This window comes from Muntiacus reevesi, chromosome 1 (genome assembly GCF_963930625.1).
Source record: "Muntiacus reevesi chromosome 1, mMunRee1.1, whole genome shotgun sequence".
NCBI classification, from domain to species: Eukaryota; Metazoa; Chordata; class Mammalia; order Artiodactyla; family Cervidae; genus Muntiacus; species Muntiacus reevesi.
The window spans coordinates 195380157-195397580 of NC_089249.1; the positions used below are offsets into that span (position 1 = coordinate 195380157).

The following is a 17424-nucleotide window of genomic DNA, read 5'->3' on the forward strand; positions in this document are numbered from 1 at the left end:
CATATCCTCCTTCATTGACATTCATCACACTCTGATACATAATACAAGTACATTTAAATGCTCACAAATAGGCACACTCACAAGCACAATGATAAAATATAAATACTCCTGTATCTTAAGGACACAGGCACCTACACAATATAGATCCTTGAAAACACAACACTCATGAAAATCAAGGACACACACACGCGTTGTCCCACACTCACACAGATACGCACATGCAGACACCCTCAAACACACTCGTTCACCACCCAGACACGTGCAGAGACCACACACTGGTGCCAACACAGACACCCGTTCTTGGACGCTCCCAAGACACAATGAGAAACAGGTGCACCCACGGGCGCGCTGCCTCCGGTCCAGGAATGACAAGCTCACACTCTCATATAAGGAAACAACACTTGTGCCGGCACACACACCCGCAAGCCGAGGGTCCCTCATCCTCCCCAGTGCGCGCGCACAGACAAGCGCGCGCGGGCGCGCACACACACATACACTCCTCCGCAGCCTCCCCCGCCGCCACCGCAGTCTGGGCCCGCCCCACCCTGCGGCGGCGAGGGGCCGGGCGAGGCGAGGGGACCGGGCGAGGCGAGGGGACCGGGTCAGACGAGGGGACCGGGTCGGGGGCCAGGGCCGGGGGCGGGGCGCACCTGGGCTCCGCCCCGGGGCGGGGCCGACGCAGCGTCGTGAGCGCGAGCGGCCGCACCTGGCTCGCCTGCGGTGGTGGTGGTGGTGGTGGCGGCGGCCGTGGTGGCGGCGGCGGGCCCGGCCCGGGTGCGAGCGCGGCGGAGCCCAGCCCGAGCGAGCGCGGAGCCGGTGCCCGCAGCCCCCGCGCCGCCATGGTGGAGGCGGCGCCCCCGGGGCCCGGGCCGCTGCGGAGGACCTTCCTGGTGCCCGAGATCAAGTCGCTGGACCAGTACGATTTCTCGCGGGCCAAGGCGGCGGCCAGCCTGGCGTGGGTGCTGCGGGCCGCGTTCGGGGGCGCAGGTACCGGGGCCAGGGGAAGAGGGGGGCGGCAGGTGCGGGGGGCGGGGCGCCGCGCTGGGGAGGCCGGGGCCGTGGGAACAATAGCGCCGGCCGCCGGGGGCGGGGGGGTCCCCGGGCCTGGGCCCCTCGGCGCCGGGCCTCTGGGCTTCCTGCTCGGCCCGGGCGGTGGACTTTGCCCGCGCGGCTGCGGGAGCGCGGTGGGGGTGGGGCCGGCTGCCCGGCTCCGCGCCACGATCGGGGCGTCCGGGTCTTCAGGTGAGCCGGGCAGGGTCTGTGGGCCGAGTGGTGTCCCCCAGTGCGAGCCTCGGCTCTGGCACGTCCTCCCCCCACCCTTCACACCCTCACATCACGCGCCCGCGAGGACCCCCGCCCCTGTCCAGGCCGGACACACACACCCGGCGTCGGCCCTGCCTGCGCTGCGGGCGGCGAGGGGAGCTCCAGGAAGCCCCTCTCTCGCCTCCATGGCCCCGGCCGGCGGCTGGCAGCTGTGACTTATTGCCCCATTTTACTTAGGAGGCAGGCGAGACCGGCGGAAGGGAAATGGCTTATCCATGATCGCCGGGAGTGGGGGCCCAGATGTGGGGCCTTGTCCCACTTCCTCCCCAAGACCCACATGTGTGGAGACCTCGGGCCACCCCAGGGGGGAGGAGGATGCGGGTACATCCCTAGGATTTGAGGCCCAGGGCAGTTTCAGTCATGGCCTCATGCCAGAGCCGGGAGTCACGGCCTGGCCATGGGGAAGACGAGTTAATTAAGGTCTGGGCCTTCTGGGGGGACGCCCTGCCCGCCTACGGGTCCTGCCCACTGGTCTTGGCACCAGCTGAGCGCAGCCCATCCCCCCTTCAGTGGCCTTCCCAGACCAACCTGTTCTGGGTGTGGGTCTTGGTGACAGCTGTCCGTCTGTCTCCTGGTTCCGCCTGAGCCTGTCTTTTTCTCCCAGTCTCTTTCCCTGCAGTCTCCCAGGCAGGGCCCACTCTAGGGCCCACCAACCTCTGAATACCAGCTTGAGGAAGAGAGGAGGGATTGGCAGGCAGGAGAGCCCAGCCTGCCCCGGTCCCCCAAATCCCAAGTTATGAGGCCACGGAGGACTCAGCTTTGGGAATCAGCTGGGTTTGAGTGCCACGCTCCCCCAGAATGTGGATGAATTAACCCAATTCCCTAAGCTTCTGTTGAGTCCTCTGTAAAAGAAGGCATGTATTCACTTTGTTATCCATTTCACAATTGTCCACTAAGTCCCAGGGCAGTGCTGGGGTGAGGGGGGGTCCCAGTTCCATCTTTCACAAGGTGAGACAGACAGACCATGGGATTCTTCTGTGTCTGGCCCACTGTACACACTAAGTGGATGTTGCTATTTCTGCTGCCATGACCGGTGGTGTTTTTATTAATGATATTATTATTTGTCATCTGGCCTGGGGACAGAAGAGAAATTACTATTCCATTTTGCAGAAAGAAAAGTCAGGTCTCTGGGAGGATGCCCTGACTTACCCGGTTCTGTTTTCACTGACTCAGCTCCCCCGAATTGTGTGATATGGTCCCGGAGGGTCAAGTTCAGTCTGTCCCCTCACCCATGTTCTCTGAACAGAGGGGTACTGAGGAAGGGGGGACCCCAGGCTCTAATCAGGAAGTGGTGAGCAGACCCCTGCTTGATCCATGAACTCTGGAACTCTTTTACTGATGCCTGTTGAGTGCCAGGCCAGTGCTGGGCCCTCAGGACAGAAAAGATGAGGATGAACTCTGGAGAGAGGACAATGGGACCCGAAACCAGACCGTTGCTTCTAGTGATAAAGCCAGTGATGTCCAAGCAGAGTTGAAGTGGGCTGCCAGCCCTGCAGAGGGGCTGGGGGAGGAAATCCTAGAAATCTTCCAGGGAAGGGAGGAGAAGGGACAGACAGCTCACTAGAGGAGGGAGTGTTTGGACCTTGAAGGGTGTGTAGGAGTTTTCTAGGGGAAGGAGACCCACGGAGTTCTCCGTGCTGTGCCCAGGAGTGGCTGGGGGTGATGAGGGAGTCTGGTGCTATTGGAGAGGTCCTTTCAGGCCACGTGTGGGGATCTGAGGGCCCTGGGGAGCCGGGGAAGATGTTTGGGGACTGACAAGATGATATCAGTTATGCAGTTGCCCCACTGGGGAAAAATGGCTAGGGGGAAGGGGTCTTTATGGTGGCCCGGGGCCCAGTCCTGAGGAGGTTGGGCAGGAATGCAGGCTAGTGGGCTCCACAGTGAGCTCAGAGATAAGATAAGGAATGGTGCCATCTTTATACAAGTTTGGGAAACACTACATGCAGTCTCTCAGGCCACCAGAACCTCCCTGTGATGCTTTAGGGAGCTAGGGTCCCGTCGGCTCCACCTTTTACTAGCTCTTTGATCTTGGCCAAGTCATCTTAGCTGTCTGGGTCTATGTTTTCCCATCTGTACAATGGATAAGTTTCATAAGAATTCCATGAGCAAGGGGGGTGGGAGGAGGCTCAAGGGGGAGGGGATATACGGATACTTATGGCTGATTCACGGTGTATGGCAGAAACCAATACAACATTGTAAAGCAGTTATCCTCCAATTTAAAAAAAAAGGAATGCCATGAGCAGATGCACACAACGTGGGTGGTTCAAAAGCTAGCCGTGCTGCCCAGTGTGGTAGCCACAAGCAACATGTTGTTGTCCAGTCACTTAGTCATGTCCACCTCTTTGCAACCCCAGACTTCCCTATCCTTTGCTATCTTCTGGAGGTTGCTCAAACTCACGTCCATTGAGTCGGTGATGCTGTCCAACCATCTCATCCTTTGTCGTCCCCTTTTCCTCCTGCCCTCAATCTTTCCCAGCATCACTGTCTTTTCCAATGAGTCTGCTCTTCACATCAGGTGGTGAAAGTATTGGAGCTTCAGCTTCAGCATCAGTCCTTCCCATGAATATTCAGGGTTGATTTCCTTTAAGATTGACTGGTTTGATCTCCTTGCAGTTCAAGGGACTCTCAAGAGCAACATGTGGCTGATATGACTTATGAGAGGCTGTCAATGTAAAATACACAGTGGCTTCTGGGGACCTGCCTGGTACCAAAAAAAAAATGTTAACATCTCATTAATAATGTTTTTATCTTGACATGTTGAAATAATATTTTGGATATATATATATATATATATATATATGGTGAGATATATCACTAAGATATATATTACATATATATATATATATATATATATATATATATATATATATAGGGTGAGATATATTATAAGGTCATGTTATTCCTTGTTGCTGTTTAAATGGTGCAATAGAAAATTTTAACCTTCTTATGTGGCTCATATTCTATTCCTGTCGGACAGTATTAAATGCTCCAATAAACATTTTATAGTATAGAGCTGCAGTTCTCAACCGAGGATGAATTTGACACTTAGGGGCTATGTGGCAATGTTTGGGAATATCTTTGGTTGTCACCATTAGAGAGGACAGTGTTCTTGTCAGCTCGTGAGGAAAGACCAGGAAGTCTGCTAAACATGTTACAATGCCCAGAACAGCATTTCTTGCCCCAATTCCCCACACCTACAACCCCACTAAACACAAATCATCCAGCCCCAAATGCCAGTTGTGCCTCGGCAAAGACACGCTAGTATTACCTAAGTACTTGATAAACATTGTGTGTGCTTGGTCTTGTCCGACTCTTTGCAACCCTATGGACCGTTGACCACCAGGCTCCTCTGTCCATGGAATTTCCCAGACAAGAATCCTGGAGTGCGTTGCCATGCCCTCCTCCAGGGGATTTTCCCCTCCCAGAGATCAAACCCACGTCTCTTGTGTCCCCTGCATTGGCACGTGAATTCTTTACCACTGCACCACCTGGGAATCCCCTGACCCCGGAAGCCCCTTAATAAACAGTAGCCATCGGTAGCTCCAGCTCAAGTTGTCATCTTCAAGGCCCTGACAAGTCCTGCAGGAAAGAAACTTGTTTCATTTTGCTGATAAGAGTAGGAAACAAACCAGGAGCTAGAGAGGGAGGGAGGAGGGTTTGGTTTCAGGGGATACCTGGAGCTGAAGCATAGTGAGTGACTGACAAGATGATGGAGGTGGGGAGAGAGAAGGAGGGATGGTGTTCTCTCACTGTGATGGGAACAGAGAGAAGGAGAAAGATGCTAAGGATTAGGGGCAATGCCTGGGCTGCAGCAGGAGGCAGGGCTCAGATGACCATGGAAGCCATCACTGTGCTGGGAAGGAGGTGGGGGGAGGATGTCCATTGACAGGGCTGCTCAGACAGAGCTATCAGAAGCCCAGCAATGAAAAGGCATGGGGGCAGGCAGCCAGGCTTGAGTGGTGGGAGAAAGAGAAAAGTTAGGATGTCGGGAGACACCAGAGGGAGGAAGACTTCCCAAAGAAGGAGGTGCTCGGCAGAGAGCCCAGACAAGATAGTGGGCGTTGGAAGGCCACTGCTGGCCTTGGGGAGGCTGGGAGCTGCAAAGGAAGGAACAGATGGGGAGGGGTCTGAACGGGAGTAGGGTGGAAGGAAAGAGAACCTGGAGAACTCTTTTTTCTTTTTTTAAATTGGAGTATAGTTACAATGTTTTGTTCAGTTTCACATAAACAGTAAAGTGACTCAGTTATACATATATATATATCAGCTTCCCAGGTGGTGAAATGGTAAAGAATCCACCTGTCAGTGAGGGATATGCAAGAGACATGGGTTCGATCCCTGGGTTGGGAAGATCCCCTGGAGTAGGAAATGGCAACCTGCTCCAGGATTCTTGCCTTGAAAATTCCATGGACAAAGGAGCTGATGAGCTACAGTCCATGAGGTTGCAAAGAGCTGGACGTGACTGAACGACTGAACACACACACACATTCATTTTCAGATTCTTTTTCAGTATAGGTTATTACAAGATATTGAGTGTAGTTTTCTGTGCTCTGCAGTGGGTCCTAGTTGGTTATCTAGTTCATAGTACTATGTCTATGTTAATCCTAAATTCCTAATTAATCACTCCCCGCTTCCCCTTTAGTAACCCTGTTTGTTTTCTGTGTCTGTAAGTCTTGTTTCTATTTTGTAAATAAGCTCCTTTGTATCATTTTTTTAGATTCCACATATGGAATAGTCCACATATTCCAAGTGATGGGGTTTGATATTTGTGTTTCTCTGTCTGACTTCACATAATACAATCTCTCGCTTTGGAGAACTTTTCCTTGAAGGGGCAGGGAGATGGCCCAACTCTTAACAAGGTTTTGGTATTAAGTGGGAAGGTCAAGTGTGAGTTTCAGGGGTGGGGAAAGATCAGCGGGGGCAGGGAGGGGTTGAAGGCAAGGGTGCCTGGGTCCTTGTAGCTGAGGGCCAGGACCTGGGGGAGCACTGCTGTGAATTCAGGCACCTGAGGAAGGCCTGGTATGTCACGTTCAGATGTTTCTAAGCGGTACAATCCCGCCTTCTCACATTCTTCCAACACAGGCAGAACCCAAGTGTACAGAGCAGCGGCTCTGACTGGGATAAGACTTGGGGCCTCCCTGGAAGGCCCAGGAGGGCAGATCCAACTGAGTTGGGTCCTCCTTCTCTACCTCCAGAATCTTCCTAGTGGTTCTGATTTTTCTCCTCCTCACCCTTGGGTTCTACTTGGTTGGGGTTCTGCTACTGCCCCCCTCACCCTGGGGCTTCCTCAAGCCTCCTCTTCTTACCTTGCCCCTCTCTTTCAGAGTTTCCATGGCTGCCTCTAAGTCCCAGGCCATCCTGTACCCCCATCTCAGCCAACACCCTGTTTCTCCCATCTGCCTTCCCCCTCCAGATAGGGCTCTGGGTGCCTCTCTTCCCCCACCCCCCTCCCTTCAGTCTGACCAAGTTCAGGCTATTCACCCTTCTCAATGTGTTTGCAGTCTGTCCCCTCCTGCATTCTGTGCCCCTCCAGTCAGACCCCCACTCCACAGCTCATTCCACCTCCAGCCTTCACTCTAAGGGTGTAGTCTCCTTGAGACCTGGGTTTGAATCCCAGTCCCAACCTTTTTTTTTTTTTAATATTTATTTGTTTGGATATTTAGTTGCGCCATGCGAACTCTTAGTTGAGGCATGTGGATCTAGTTCCCTGACCAGGGGTGTGCAGAGTCTTAGCTACTGGCCCCCCAGGGAAGTCCCCCAGTCCCAGCCTTGATGAGCTGTGTGGCCTTGGTGTAAAGTGGAGTTGCCACGTGTGCCCAGGCTGCCTCTTCCTAGGGTTGCTGTAAGGGGAAGCGAGTCCACTCAGGGTGCTAAGAAGCACCAGGGAGGTCCGTTAACCCTTCTAGTCACTGTTGCCCTTAAGTGAGGGCGAGAGGCGTGGCTACAAGACCCCGCCTATCTGACCTCCATTTCCACTCTGGGTCCAAGAGACTGCCACCTCCTCTAGGCAAGGTGCTCCGTCCCACCGTCTCTTCTTAGTATGCAGAAACACCGGCATCCCTTACTCAGGGAAACTCCCCCACATGTGCGCCTCTTGTCTTAGCCCAGGTCCCCTATTCTCCCATCTTGGTGCCATCCTCCTTGATACAGACCTGCCCCAACCCACACCCCACTCACCCCCTGCTTTAATTGGGGCCATATAATTGTATGTAAGGGCTTCCCTGGTGGCTCAGACGGGAAAGAATCTGCCTGCGATCCTGGAATTCCGGGTTCAACCCCTGGGTTAATCCCTGGGTTCTGGAGAAGGGAATGGCTACCCACTTCAGTATTCTTGCCTGGAGAATTCCATGGACAGAGGAGCCTGGTAGGCTACACAGTCCACGGGGTTGCAAGTATGGGGGTTTGTGCCCCGTGGCCCTGACCCTGCCATTACCCCCACTCCGCCCCCACAGAGCATGTGCCCTCGGAGCTGTGGGAACCCTTCTACACGGATCAGTACGCCCAGGAGCACGTGAAGCCCCCGGTGACAAGGCTGCTGCTCTCGGCCGAGCTGTACTGCCGGGCCTGGCGCCAGGTGCTGCCGCAGCTCGAAGCACCCCCTAGCCCCTCTGCGCTTCTGGCACTGCTGGCACGGAGGGGCACAGTGCCTGCGCTGCCCGAGCGCCCGGTGCAGGAGGCCGACCTGAGGCACCAGCCTATCCTCATGGTAGGCCCCGCCCCTGCCCAGGCAGGCCCCGCCCCACCAAACAAGGCCCCTCCCCCACCAAGGCTCCGCCCATCAGGCCTGGCTCTTCCTACCAAGTCTGGCGCCTCCCAAAAAGGCGCTATTTTGGCTGCCAGATAGCTAAGGCCTAGTTTGTGACCTCTAAGTATTCTGACCTGGAGAATTCCATGGGCTGTATAGTCCATGAGGTCGCAAAGAGTTGGACACTGAGCGACTTTTAACTTTCCCTTTCAAGCTTGGCCTGCTTCCCAAAGCCCGTCCCACTACAAGACCCTCCCACCTCCAGGTTTTTCCTGTTTCTTTTCCCTTGGAGGCCTCCAACCTGCGCTCTGGGCTCACCCTTCAGCCCTTGCCCCCACAGGGAGCCCACCTAGCTGTCATTGATGCCCTCATGGTTGCCTTCGCCTTCGAGTGGACAAAAACACTGCCTGGTCCCTTGGCCCTAGCCAGCTTGGAGCACAAGCTCCTTTTCTGGGTAGACACGGTAGGTGGGATTTGGGCCAAGATGGGGAGGGGGGCGGGCGGCCAGGACCGGTCCAGCAACTGGAGCACTAACCTCTCCCTGTTCCGCAGACCATCCGGCGGCTGCAGGAGAAGACTGAGCAGGAAGCTGCCCAGAGAGCATCTCCGGTGGCCCCTGCAGATGGGGTGGCCCCAGCACAGCCTTCGGTGAGGCTGGGGTGATGAATGGAAGGAGGGAGGGGCGGATCTTTGAGGGCTGGATGGGCAGGTTGGGGCTGTGCCTCAAGGCCATTCCTGTTCTTAGGGGGGCCGGAAGTGACTCTCTCTCTCTCTCTGCTCTCTTACCTCTGCCCACTCCTGCCACACTCTCCTCTCTGCCTCTCTGGCATCAGTGCCCCACACGCTGGTACTGGAAGCTGGTTCCTGTAAGTGGGTCCGTCTCTCCTCCCTGTCTGCCTGCCCTGCTTGTCGCTGTCTGTCTGTGTGTCTCTTTCTGCCTGCCTGTCCCATTCCCTCTCCTATTCTCCCCTGCTCCCCGTTATGAGCAAAGGAAGTGGGACCCAGCCCTGGGGGACAGAGAGAAGCCCTTTGGGGAACCAAGGCAAGAGGGTAATCTCTGCTCTTACTTCTCCCCTGGTATATGACTCCCCCTCCCAGTAATACAAGGCTTGTCCCCCTGAGCCGAGGTGGGGAGACCTCTGGGGCTTCTGAAGGGAGAACCCCAGCCCATCAGACACATGGATCCTGACCCCAGCAGGCAGGGCACAGGGAGAAGACCCCTCTGGCCAAGAGGAAGATCCCAAAACCCAAAAGAGGGGAGAGGAACCTCCTTAACTGAGCCTCCAGCTTCCCTAAGGACAGCTCCCTGCTCCCAGCTCTGGAGGCAGTGGGGTGTCCATCCCTGAAGTGCAACAAGGGGAAAGTGACCACTGCAAGTGGGGTGAGGGTGGGGGTGCTTTGGGCTGAAGCCCCTGCCTTTGCTCACTTCAGGGCCTCCTCCTCTCCCCCACCCTAGGGCCTGGGTCGGGGGCTCCTCTCCTGCCTCCCTGCTTCCTCTGCATCCCCTCCCCAGCTGGGGCCTGTGTCTTTGGAGTGGGTGGGGGAGGACCTTCTGCATGAGAGGCTGCTCTGTTGGGTCCCTCCGTGCTGGGAGGCGCTGGGGTCCCCACAGCCGGCCAGAGCACAGCCAGGGAGCTGGACGGCCAGGGCTCAGGACAGGGGTCAGGGCCGTCCCCCATCCTGGAGGTGTGCTTGGGGGCCCAGCAAGTCAGCACCCCTCCCGCCCCGCTGACGGCTGCTCCTCTCCCCCCCCAGCACGCAATTGCCTTCTGTTTGAAGGAGTCGGGGAGCAAACCCCCCATGGTAATGTATCCCCCGCCCCAGAGTCACAGGAGTCTCTGCCCCCAGCCCCCGCTGCTGGCCTGGCTGCTCGCGGACACTTCCTCTGCCTCTTGCTGCTGCCCTTCCCCACCCTGCTCCAGGCTGGCCCCCCTCCCACTCTGGCTCTGGGACCCCCCTCTGGCTTCACGCCCCTCCGTGGTAGAAACCCCAGGCCTCCCCACACAGCTTGCATGACCGCTGACTTGGGGGCCAGCCCGACCTCTGACCTGACACGGCTCCCACCTGCAGATTCGATATCGCAAGGACCGTGCTGTGGCCCGACGCGCCCCCTGCTTTCCAACGGTGACCAGCCTCCAAGACCTGGCAAGTGGGGCAGCGCTGGCCGCCACAATCCATTGCTATTGTCCCCAGCTCTTGCGACTTGAGGGTGAGTGAACGGGTCCGAGCCAGATCCTGTCCCAACGAGCCTGGCACCCAGGCCTTGGCTCCTGTCCTCAGAGTATTGCAGAGGTTGTAAGTGTAGCTCCCAGGATTGGCAGACCTGAATTTGAACCTCTCTCTTCTATTAATGAGCTGTGTGACCTTGCCCAAGTGTCTAAACCTCTCTGTGCTGCCTATAATTCAGTGTGTGTTAATTGCTCAGTTGTGTCTGACTCTTTGTGACCCCACTGTAGACCGCAAGGCTCCTCTGCCCATGGGATTCTCCAGGCAAGAATACTGGAGTGGGTTTTCATGCCCTCCTCCTGGGGATCTTGCCAACCCAGGGATCAAACCCAGGCCTCCTGCATTGCAGGAAGATTCTTTACCATCTGAGCCATAGTGTTTGATTCCATAATTCAGTCCTGCAGCAAATATAAGTAGAGTACAAACTATGTGCCAGATCCTATTTTAGGCACCAAGAGATCCAACGAAAACAATATGGTCCTGCCCCTGGACTCAGGCGGCTCACATCCTAGTTGAGAGAATGAACCATCAGTCCATCTAGAGGAATGTTCTGCATGTTAGGTACTCTGTTAGGTGCTGGGTAGTCAGAAGCCTTTTGAGTTGAGTTCTAGGGGGACTAGCATTCCAGGCGGTGGGGAGAGTAGATGCAAAGACCTGACGGACAGACAGCCTGTCACGACACCCACCTGTGAAGGGGGCCCGGCTCAGCTCATCAGTCGAAGGTGTCCATGTATACTGTGTGCTGGGACCCCGTCCTCTCTCCCGGAGAGCCAGGGACCCAGGCATCCTGTCCCTACAGAGGTATGCCTCAAGGACCCCATGTCTGTGGCGGACAGCCTGTACAACCTCCAGCTGGTGCAGGATTTTTGTGCCTCCCGCCTCCCTCGGGGCTGCCCGCTGTCCTTGGAGGACCTTCTCTATGTCCCACCACCCCTCAAGGTAAGGCTGCCTCGTGGGCCTCATGGGCATCCGGGGCTGTGGGTCGGGCGCCTGACCCTGCCTCTCGCCTCCAGATCAACCTGATGGTGCTGCTGGCCGAGTTGTTCATGTGCTTCGAAGTGCTGAAGCCCGACTTTGTGCAGGTCCAGGATCTGCCCGATGGTCACGGTAAGGCCTGGTCCCAGGCCTTGGGTGGGATGGGCTTGAGGCGGATGATGGGGAGAAGACCACGCCCTGCCTGACTCTCTGCTCTGCTTGCAGCCGCCTCCCCGCAGGCCACAGAGGCCTCTACTCCCCAGAACAACAGTGGCAGCAGGTACATCCCCTGGTGGGTGGAGACTTCCCAGCCACAGTGGGTCCCTCCTCCTGCTGGGTCCCTCCTCTTGCTGAGTTGGCTAGAGGGGAAGTGTTGGGGGGTACTCTGGCCTCCACTCCCAAGAGGGGTAGGGGAGGGGGATGGGGGGACCCTTAGCTGACACACCTCTCTTGGCAGCTCTCCTGTCTTCAATTTCCGCCATCCACTCCTGTCAGCTGGCGGCCCCCAGTCCCCACTCCGAGGATCCACAGGTGAGGGCAGGGGGATGGCTCATCACTGGCACCCAAAGACTGCCCCTGCTGACCTCATGTGGACACCTTGTGACCCCTCCATTGGGTCTGTCTGGTGCCTGAATGACTTCCTTGGTGTCATTCACTGGCCCTCACAGTGACCTCCCCAGGGGCTCACAAGGACCCCCTAGTGACACCACGTGGCCCCCAGCTATCCATCCACATAATGCCCCATCAGTGACTCATCCACTGACACCCCATGGCTCACCCCACCCAGGGTCCCCAGTGACCCCAGAATGACCACTTATCACCCCTCCCCAGGCTCGCTGAAGTCCTCCCCGTCCATGTCCCACATGGAGGCCCTCGGCAAAGCCTGGAACCGTCAACTCAGGTGAGCACATCGAAAGGGCCCGGGTAGAGTCAGAGGGGCCTGGGTGGGGCCTGGACCTGTCCCAGGGGCTGACCCTTCCCTCCGGCCGCCCAGCCGTCCCCTTTCCCAGGCCGTGTCGTTCAGCACCCCCTTTGGCCTGGACAGCGACGTGGATGTTGTCATGGGAGACCCCGTCCTACTGCGCTCCGTCAGCTCAGACAGCCTGGGTCCCCAGCGCCCTGTGCCCGCCCGGACCCCCGCGCAGCCACCCCCGGAGACTGGCGACCTGCCTACCATCGAGGAGGCCCTGCAGATCATCCACAGTGCCGAGCCCCGGCTGCTCCCAGACGGGGCTGCCGATGGCAGCTTCTACCTCCACTCCCCCGAGGGGTCCTCCAAACTGCCGCTGGCTTCCCCCTACCCACCAGAGGGGGCCTCGAAACCACTGCCTGACGGGCCCACCAAAGTACCTGCCTACTTGCCCCACCCCGAGGGCCCCTCAAAACCGGCTCCCTGTCCAGCCGGGGAGGTATCAAAACCACCAGCCCTGCCTGAGGGTTCCCCGAAGGTGGCAGCTTCGTCCCCAGCAGCCAGCAACTCCGAAGTGAAAATGACCAGCTTTGCTGAACGCAAGAAGCAGCTGGTGAAGGCCGAGGTTGAAGCCGGGTCCCCTGTGGCCACCCCGGGGGCACCGGAGGCCCTGAGCTCAGAGATGAGTGAGCTTGGAGCCCGGCTAGAGGAGAAACGCCGGGCCATCGAGGCCCAGAAGCGACGGATCGAGGCCATCTTTGCCAAGCACCGCCAGCGACTGGGCAAGAACGCTTTCCTGCAGGTGCAGTCCCGGGAGGCCGGTGGGGAAGCAGAGGTAGAGCTGGGTCCGGCCCCTGGTGGGGAGCGGCCAGCAGGTGAGGGCCAGGGTGAGCCATCCCCACGGCCAAAGGCGGTGACCTTCTCACCAGAACTGGGCCCGGTGCCCCCTGAAGGACTGGGGGACTATAACCGGGCAGTGAGCAAGCTGAGCGCGGCGCTGAACTCTCTGCAACGGGACATGCAGAGGCTCACAGACCAGCAGCAGCGGCTCCTGGCCCCACCCGAGTCCTCCGCAGCCGCCCCTACTCCCGCCGCCGCTGCGTGGGTCATCCCCGGTCCCACAACGGGCCCCAAAGCCGCATCCCCCAGCCCCGCCCGGCGCACCCCAGCTGCCCGGCGCAGCCATGGGCCAGGCCCCAGCCCGGGCCCCAGCCCCACACCCCGCAGCCCCAAACACGCGCGGCCAGCAGAGCTGCGGCTGGCGCCCCTGACCAGGGTGCTCACGCCCCCGCACGACGTGGACAGCCTCCCCCACCTGCGCAAGTTCTCGCCGAGCCAGGTGCCGGTGCAGACTCGCTCCTCCATCCTCCTGGCTGAGGGGCCGCCACCCGAGGAGCCCACGGCCCGGCCCGGCCTCATCGAGATCCCACTGAGCAGCTTGGAGGAGCCAGCGGCTGAGGAGGGAGATGGGAGCCCCCCTGGGGCTGAGGATTCCTTAGAGGAGGAAGCGTCTTCAGAGGGAGAGCCCCGCGCCGGACTGGGGTTCTTCTATAAGGTGAGCACCTGAGCAGGTGGGGGCGGGGCCAGGTGGGCAGATGGATGGATGGATGGGCAGACAGGCAGGTGGACAGGTGGTCGCATGGATGGGGCTTTCTCAGTGTATGATCAAACAGAGCTGGTAGGGGAACAGAAATGGGTAGACAGTTAGTCAGATGGGAGCAGGCAGACCTACAAGGTGTGCGTGGTCAGATGGACATGTAGATGGGGTGGGTAGTGGGTGAATAGAAAGTAAGTGGTAGACAGATAGACAGGGGTGGCCCGGTGGATGGATGGGTGGGTGGGTGGGTTATGGACAGATGAACAGGAATAAGTAGAGGGACAGATGGGGCTGGTGTCTTCCACGGCATCCCCTCCCTCCTGTTCTGTCCTCCCCACTCCCCCCAGCATGGCCCCACCAGTTCCTCTTTTGAATTCTTCCATATCCAATTACTCCTCTTCCTGTCAGCATCCCCAGCCTGGGCCAACGCCTTTTACTTGGACACCAGCAGTCTCGTCCTGGTTGGTCTCACTGCCTACCCCTCACCACACACCAATCCCTGGCCACTGTGAACTGAGCAGTTAGCATTTATTTAAAATGTAAATGGGACCTTGTCACCCCCTATCTGTGGGCTTCCCCAGTGGCTCAGACAGTAAAGAATCTGCCTGCAATGCAAGGCATTGCATTGGAATGGAATGTATCGAACTGGAGTTCTATCCCTGGGTCAGGAAGATCCCCTGGAGAAGGGAATGACAACCTGCTACAATATTCTTGTCTGGAGAATTCCATGGACAGAGGAGCCTGACAGGCTACAGTCCACGGGGTCACAAAGAGTCGGGCACAACTGAGTGACTAACACGTTCCCCTATTTAAAACCCTCCTGTGGCTCCCCTTTGCTCCTAGAATAAGCTGGTCTCCCTGCTCCACACCTGCTCAACCTGCTCTGGCCTCAGGGCCTTTGCACTTCCTGTTCCCTCCCCAGAATGCTCTCCTCACCACTCAACCCCACCTAGTTCAGTCCACCTCATTCTCCGAGGTGCTTCCTCCAGGAAGCCTCTCCGGGTGTCCCCAAACTAGGATAGATCCTGTCCCACCAGTGTGCTCACCAGTGTTCATCCTGGCTGGGTTGAGGCCTTTGTGTGCCCAGAACCCAGCATGGGGTCACACACACAGCAGGCACCCACCAAGTGCCTTCAGACCAGTGACAAAAACTCAAGGACACGTGAGTGGCTGGCAGGCTGGGTTGAAACAGGCTCCAGCCGAACCGGGGGAGGGACAGCCAGCTACACTCGGTGCGTGCCCCCAGGATGAAGACAAGCCCGAAGACGAGATGGCCCAGAAGCGGGCCAGCCTGCTGGAACGGCAGCAGCGGCGGGCAGAGGAGGCGCGGCGGAGGAAGCAGTGGCAGGAGGCCGAGAAGGAGCAGCGGCGGGAGGAGGCCTCGAGGTGAGGCTGAGCCCAGCCCCAGGACCTCTGCCCACGGCAACCCTGCCACCTGTCTGACTGCGTCCATCTCCTCTGTGCGTAGGCTGGCCCAGGAGGAGGTGGCCCCCAGCCCCCCTGCACCCACAGCTCCTACGGCCTCTGCTGTAACCCCAGCCCCAGCTGCCCGGGCCCCCGCTGAGGAGGAGGTGGGCCCCCGGCGGGGGGAGTTCACACGGCTGGAGTATGAACGCCGGGCCCAGCTGAAGTTGATGGACGATCTGGATAAGGTGCTGCGGCCCCGGGCAGCAGGGAGTGGGGGGCCAGGCCGCGGCGGTCGGAGGGCCCCCCGGCCACGCTCTGGTTGCTGCGATGACTCGGCCCTGGCTCGGAGCCCAGCCCGTGGGCTGCTGGGTGAGGCCTCCTGGGGGCAAGTGGGGCAGCTTGGGGTACACACACAGGGCTGCAGTGTGGGGGATCAAGGCTTCCAGAAGGATGTGGGGGCCACAGCAGGGTGAAGGGTACTGGCCCAGAGTTCTCTCTGCAGCTTAACAGGTCAGGCACTGTTTCCCTACAGCCTGGCTTAGGGGGGACAGGGGGCGGTCAGTGTGGGGTGAGGGTCTTTAGCAAGACTAACCCCCATGTTCCCTCTCCAACCGGCCAGGTCAGGCCCCCTGGGCATACATGGAGGTAAGGGGGCTTGGTGGGGGGTGCCTGACCTGACACCCTCTGCTCCCAGGCTCTCGGCTCAGCAAAATCTACTCCCAGTCCACCCTGTCTCTGTCAACGGTGGCCAACGAGGCCTCCAGTAACCTTGGCGTGAAGAGGCCCACGTCTCGGTGAGTTTGGCGTGGACGTGCAGGTGCTTGTGGGCCAGGTGGCCTCTTGGAGTGTGCGTGGGGGGGGGGGGGGGGGGCTGTGAATGTGTGCCTAGGAGTGTGATATGGCATGAGGGTACATGTTTACTGCCAGAGATGAAAGGTCACACACCTGAGACGGAACCCAAGGATGCGCCTCTCTGCTCCCATGTTCAGCGTGCCCAGGGCTGGGACCTGGCCCTGCAGAGGCTTAGGCGCACAGACAGTATCTGTGAATACGTCCTGCTTTGCGGAGTCTTGGGCACACCCTTCCTGGGTCTCACTGCATGCTGACTTCGTTCACCACTGACCGTACCCCCCCCCCAATTCTACCTCCCCCCGCAGGGCTCCATCTCCATCTGGCCTCATGTCCCCGAGCCGCCTGCCCGGCAGCCGTGAACGTGAGTGGGACAATGGCAGCAACGCATCCTCCCCGGCCTCAGTGCCTGAGTACACGGGTAGGTGGTGGGACTTTTGGGGGTGGGGGGGTGGTGAGCACCAGCCCCGACCAGTGCCTACTCACTGCCCTGCCCCCTAGGTCCGCGGCTATACAAGGAGCCGAGTGCCAAGTCCAACAAGTTCATCATCCACAACGCCCTGTCACACTGCTGCCTGGCGGGCAAGGTGAATGAGCCACAGAAGAACCGCATTCTTGAGGTAGGCCCTCTCCAGGGCTTTATGGGGGAGATTGGGGACAGATGGGGGGGTCTCTGGTGGCCTGGCTAACTGTGTCTGCCACCCACCAGGAGATCGAGAAGAGCAAAGCCAACCACTTCCTGATCCTCTTCCGCGACTCAAGCTGCCAGTTCCGGGCCCTGTACACGCTGTCCGCAGAAACAGAGGAGCTGTCACGGCTGGCGGGCTATGGCCCCCGCACGGTCACGCCAGCCATGGTCGAGGGCATCTATAAATACAACTCAGACCGCAAGCGCTTCACGCAGATCCCCGCCAAGACCATGTCCATGAGCGTGGATGCCTTCACCATCCAGGGACACCTCTGGCAGAGCAAGAAGCCCACCACCCCCAAGAAAGGCAGCAGCACCCCCAAATAGCCCCGTCCTGGGTGGTCCGCAGGCCGGGCCCTGTGTACTCCGACCGCCGCCCCCTCCTGGGACCAGCCTGGAGGACAGTCAGTCGGTGTTCCTGGGTCCTGTCATTCCCCGACCTTGTCTGGGTGGGGCTGGAGCCCACACCCCCTAATTTTTGTCCCGTCCTGCTGTGGGGGCTGAGCTGGGAGGTTCAGGGACTCAGGGCTCAGCTCAGTGCCCCCCACCGTCTGTCCTCCCCACCTTCTTGAATAAAGTAATTTAAAGAGACGAGACTACTGGCACCTCCCTGAGAACGGCTGCAGGGCTGGGGACCTCTCTGCAGGAGAGCATTTCCCACACTCGCCACCGCTTCCTGTCTCCCAGTTCTCTCTTGATCCTGCTCC

General features: G+C 58.6%; 1 protein-coding gene across 3 annotated transcripts; it reads left to right on the top strand.

The window, feature by feature from the left end:
* Positions 1 to 763: 763 nt before the first annotated feature.
* Positions 764 to 17306, top strand: CAMSAP3 (calmodulin regulated spectrin associated protein family member 3). Of its 3 annotated transcripts, none has more exons than XM_065917873.1 (18): positions 764 to 987; positions 7773 to 8026; positions 8406 to 8528; positions 8618 to 8713; positions 9821 to 9868; positions 10136 to 10274; positions 11091 to 11230; positions 11305 to 11398; positions 11492 to 11546; positions 11724 to 11797; positions 12098 to 12167; positions 12261 to 13731; positions 15020 to 15159; positions 15242 to 15549; positions 15875 to 15974; positions 16338 to 16450; positions 16531 to 16649; positions 16739 to 17306. In XM_065917873.1, the coding sequence occupies exons 1-18, from the start codon at positions 840 to 842 to the stop codon at positions 17042 to 17044; spliced, it is 3798 nt and encodes a 1265-aa protein (XP_065773945.1). In that variant the 5' UTR covers positions 764 to 839; the 3' UTR covers positions 17045 to 17306. The 3 variants fall into 3 exon arrangements, with proteins under 3 accessions (XP_065773945.1, XP_065773947.1, XP_065773946.1); XM_065917875.1 differs by having other exon boundaries at positions 12312 to 13731; XM_065917874.1 differs by lacking the exon at positions 9821 to 9868.
* Positions 17307 to 17424: the final 118 nt, after the last annotated feature.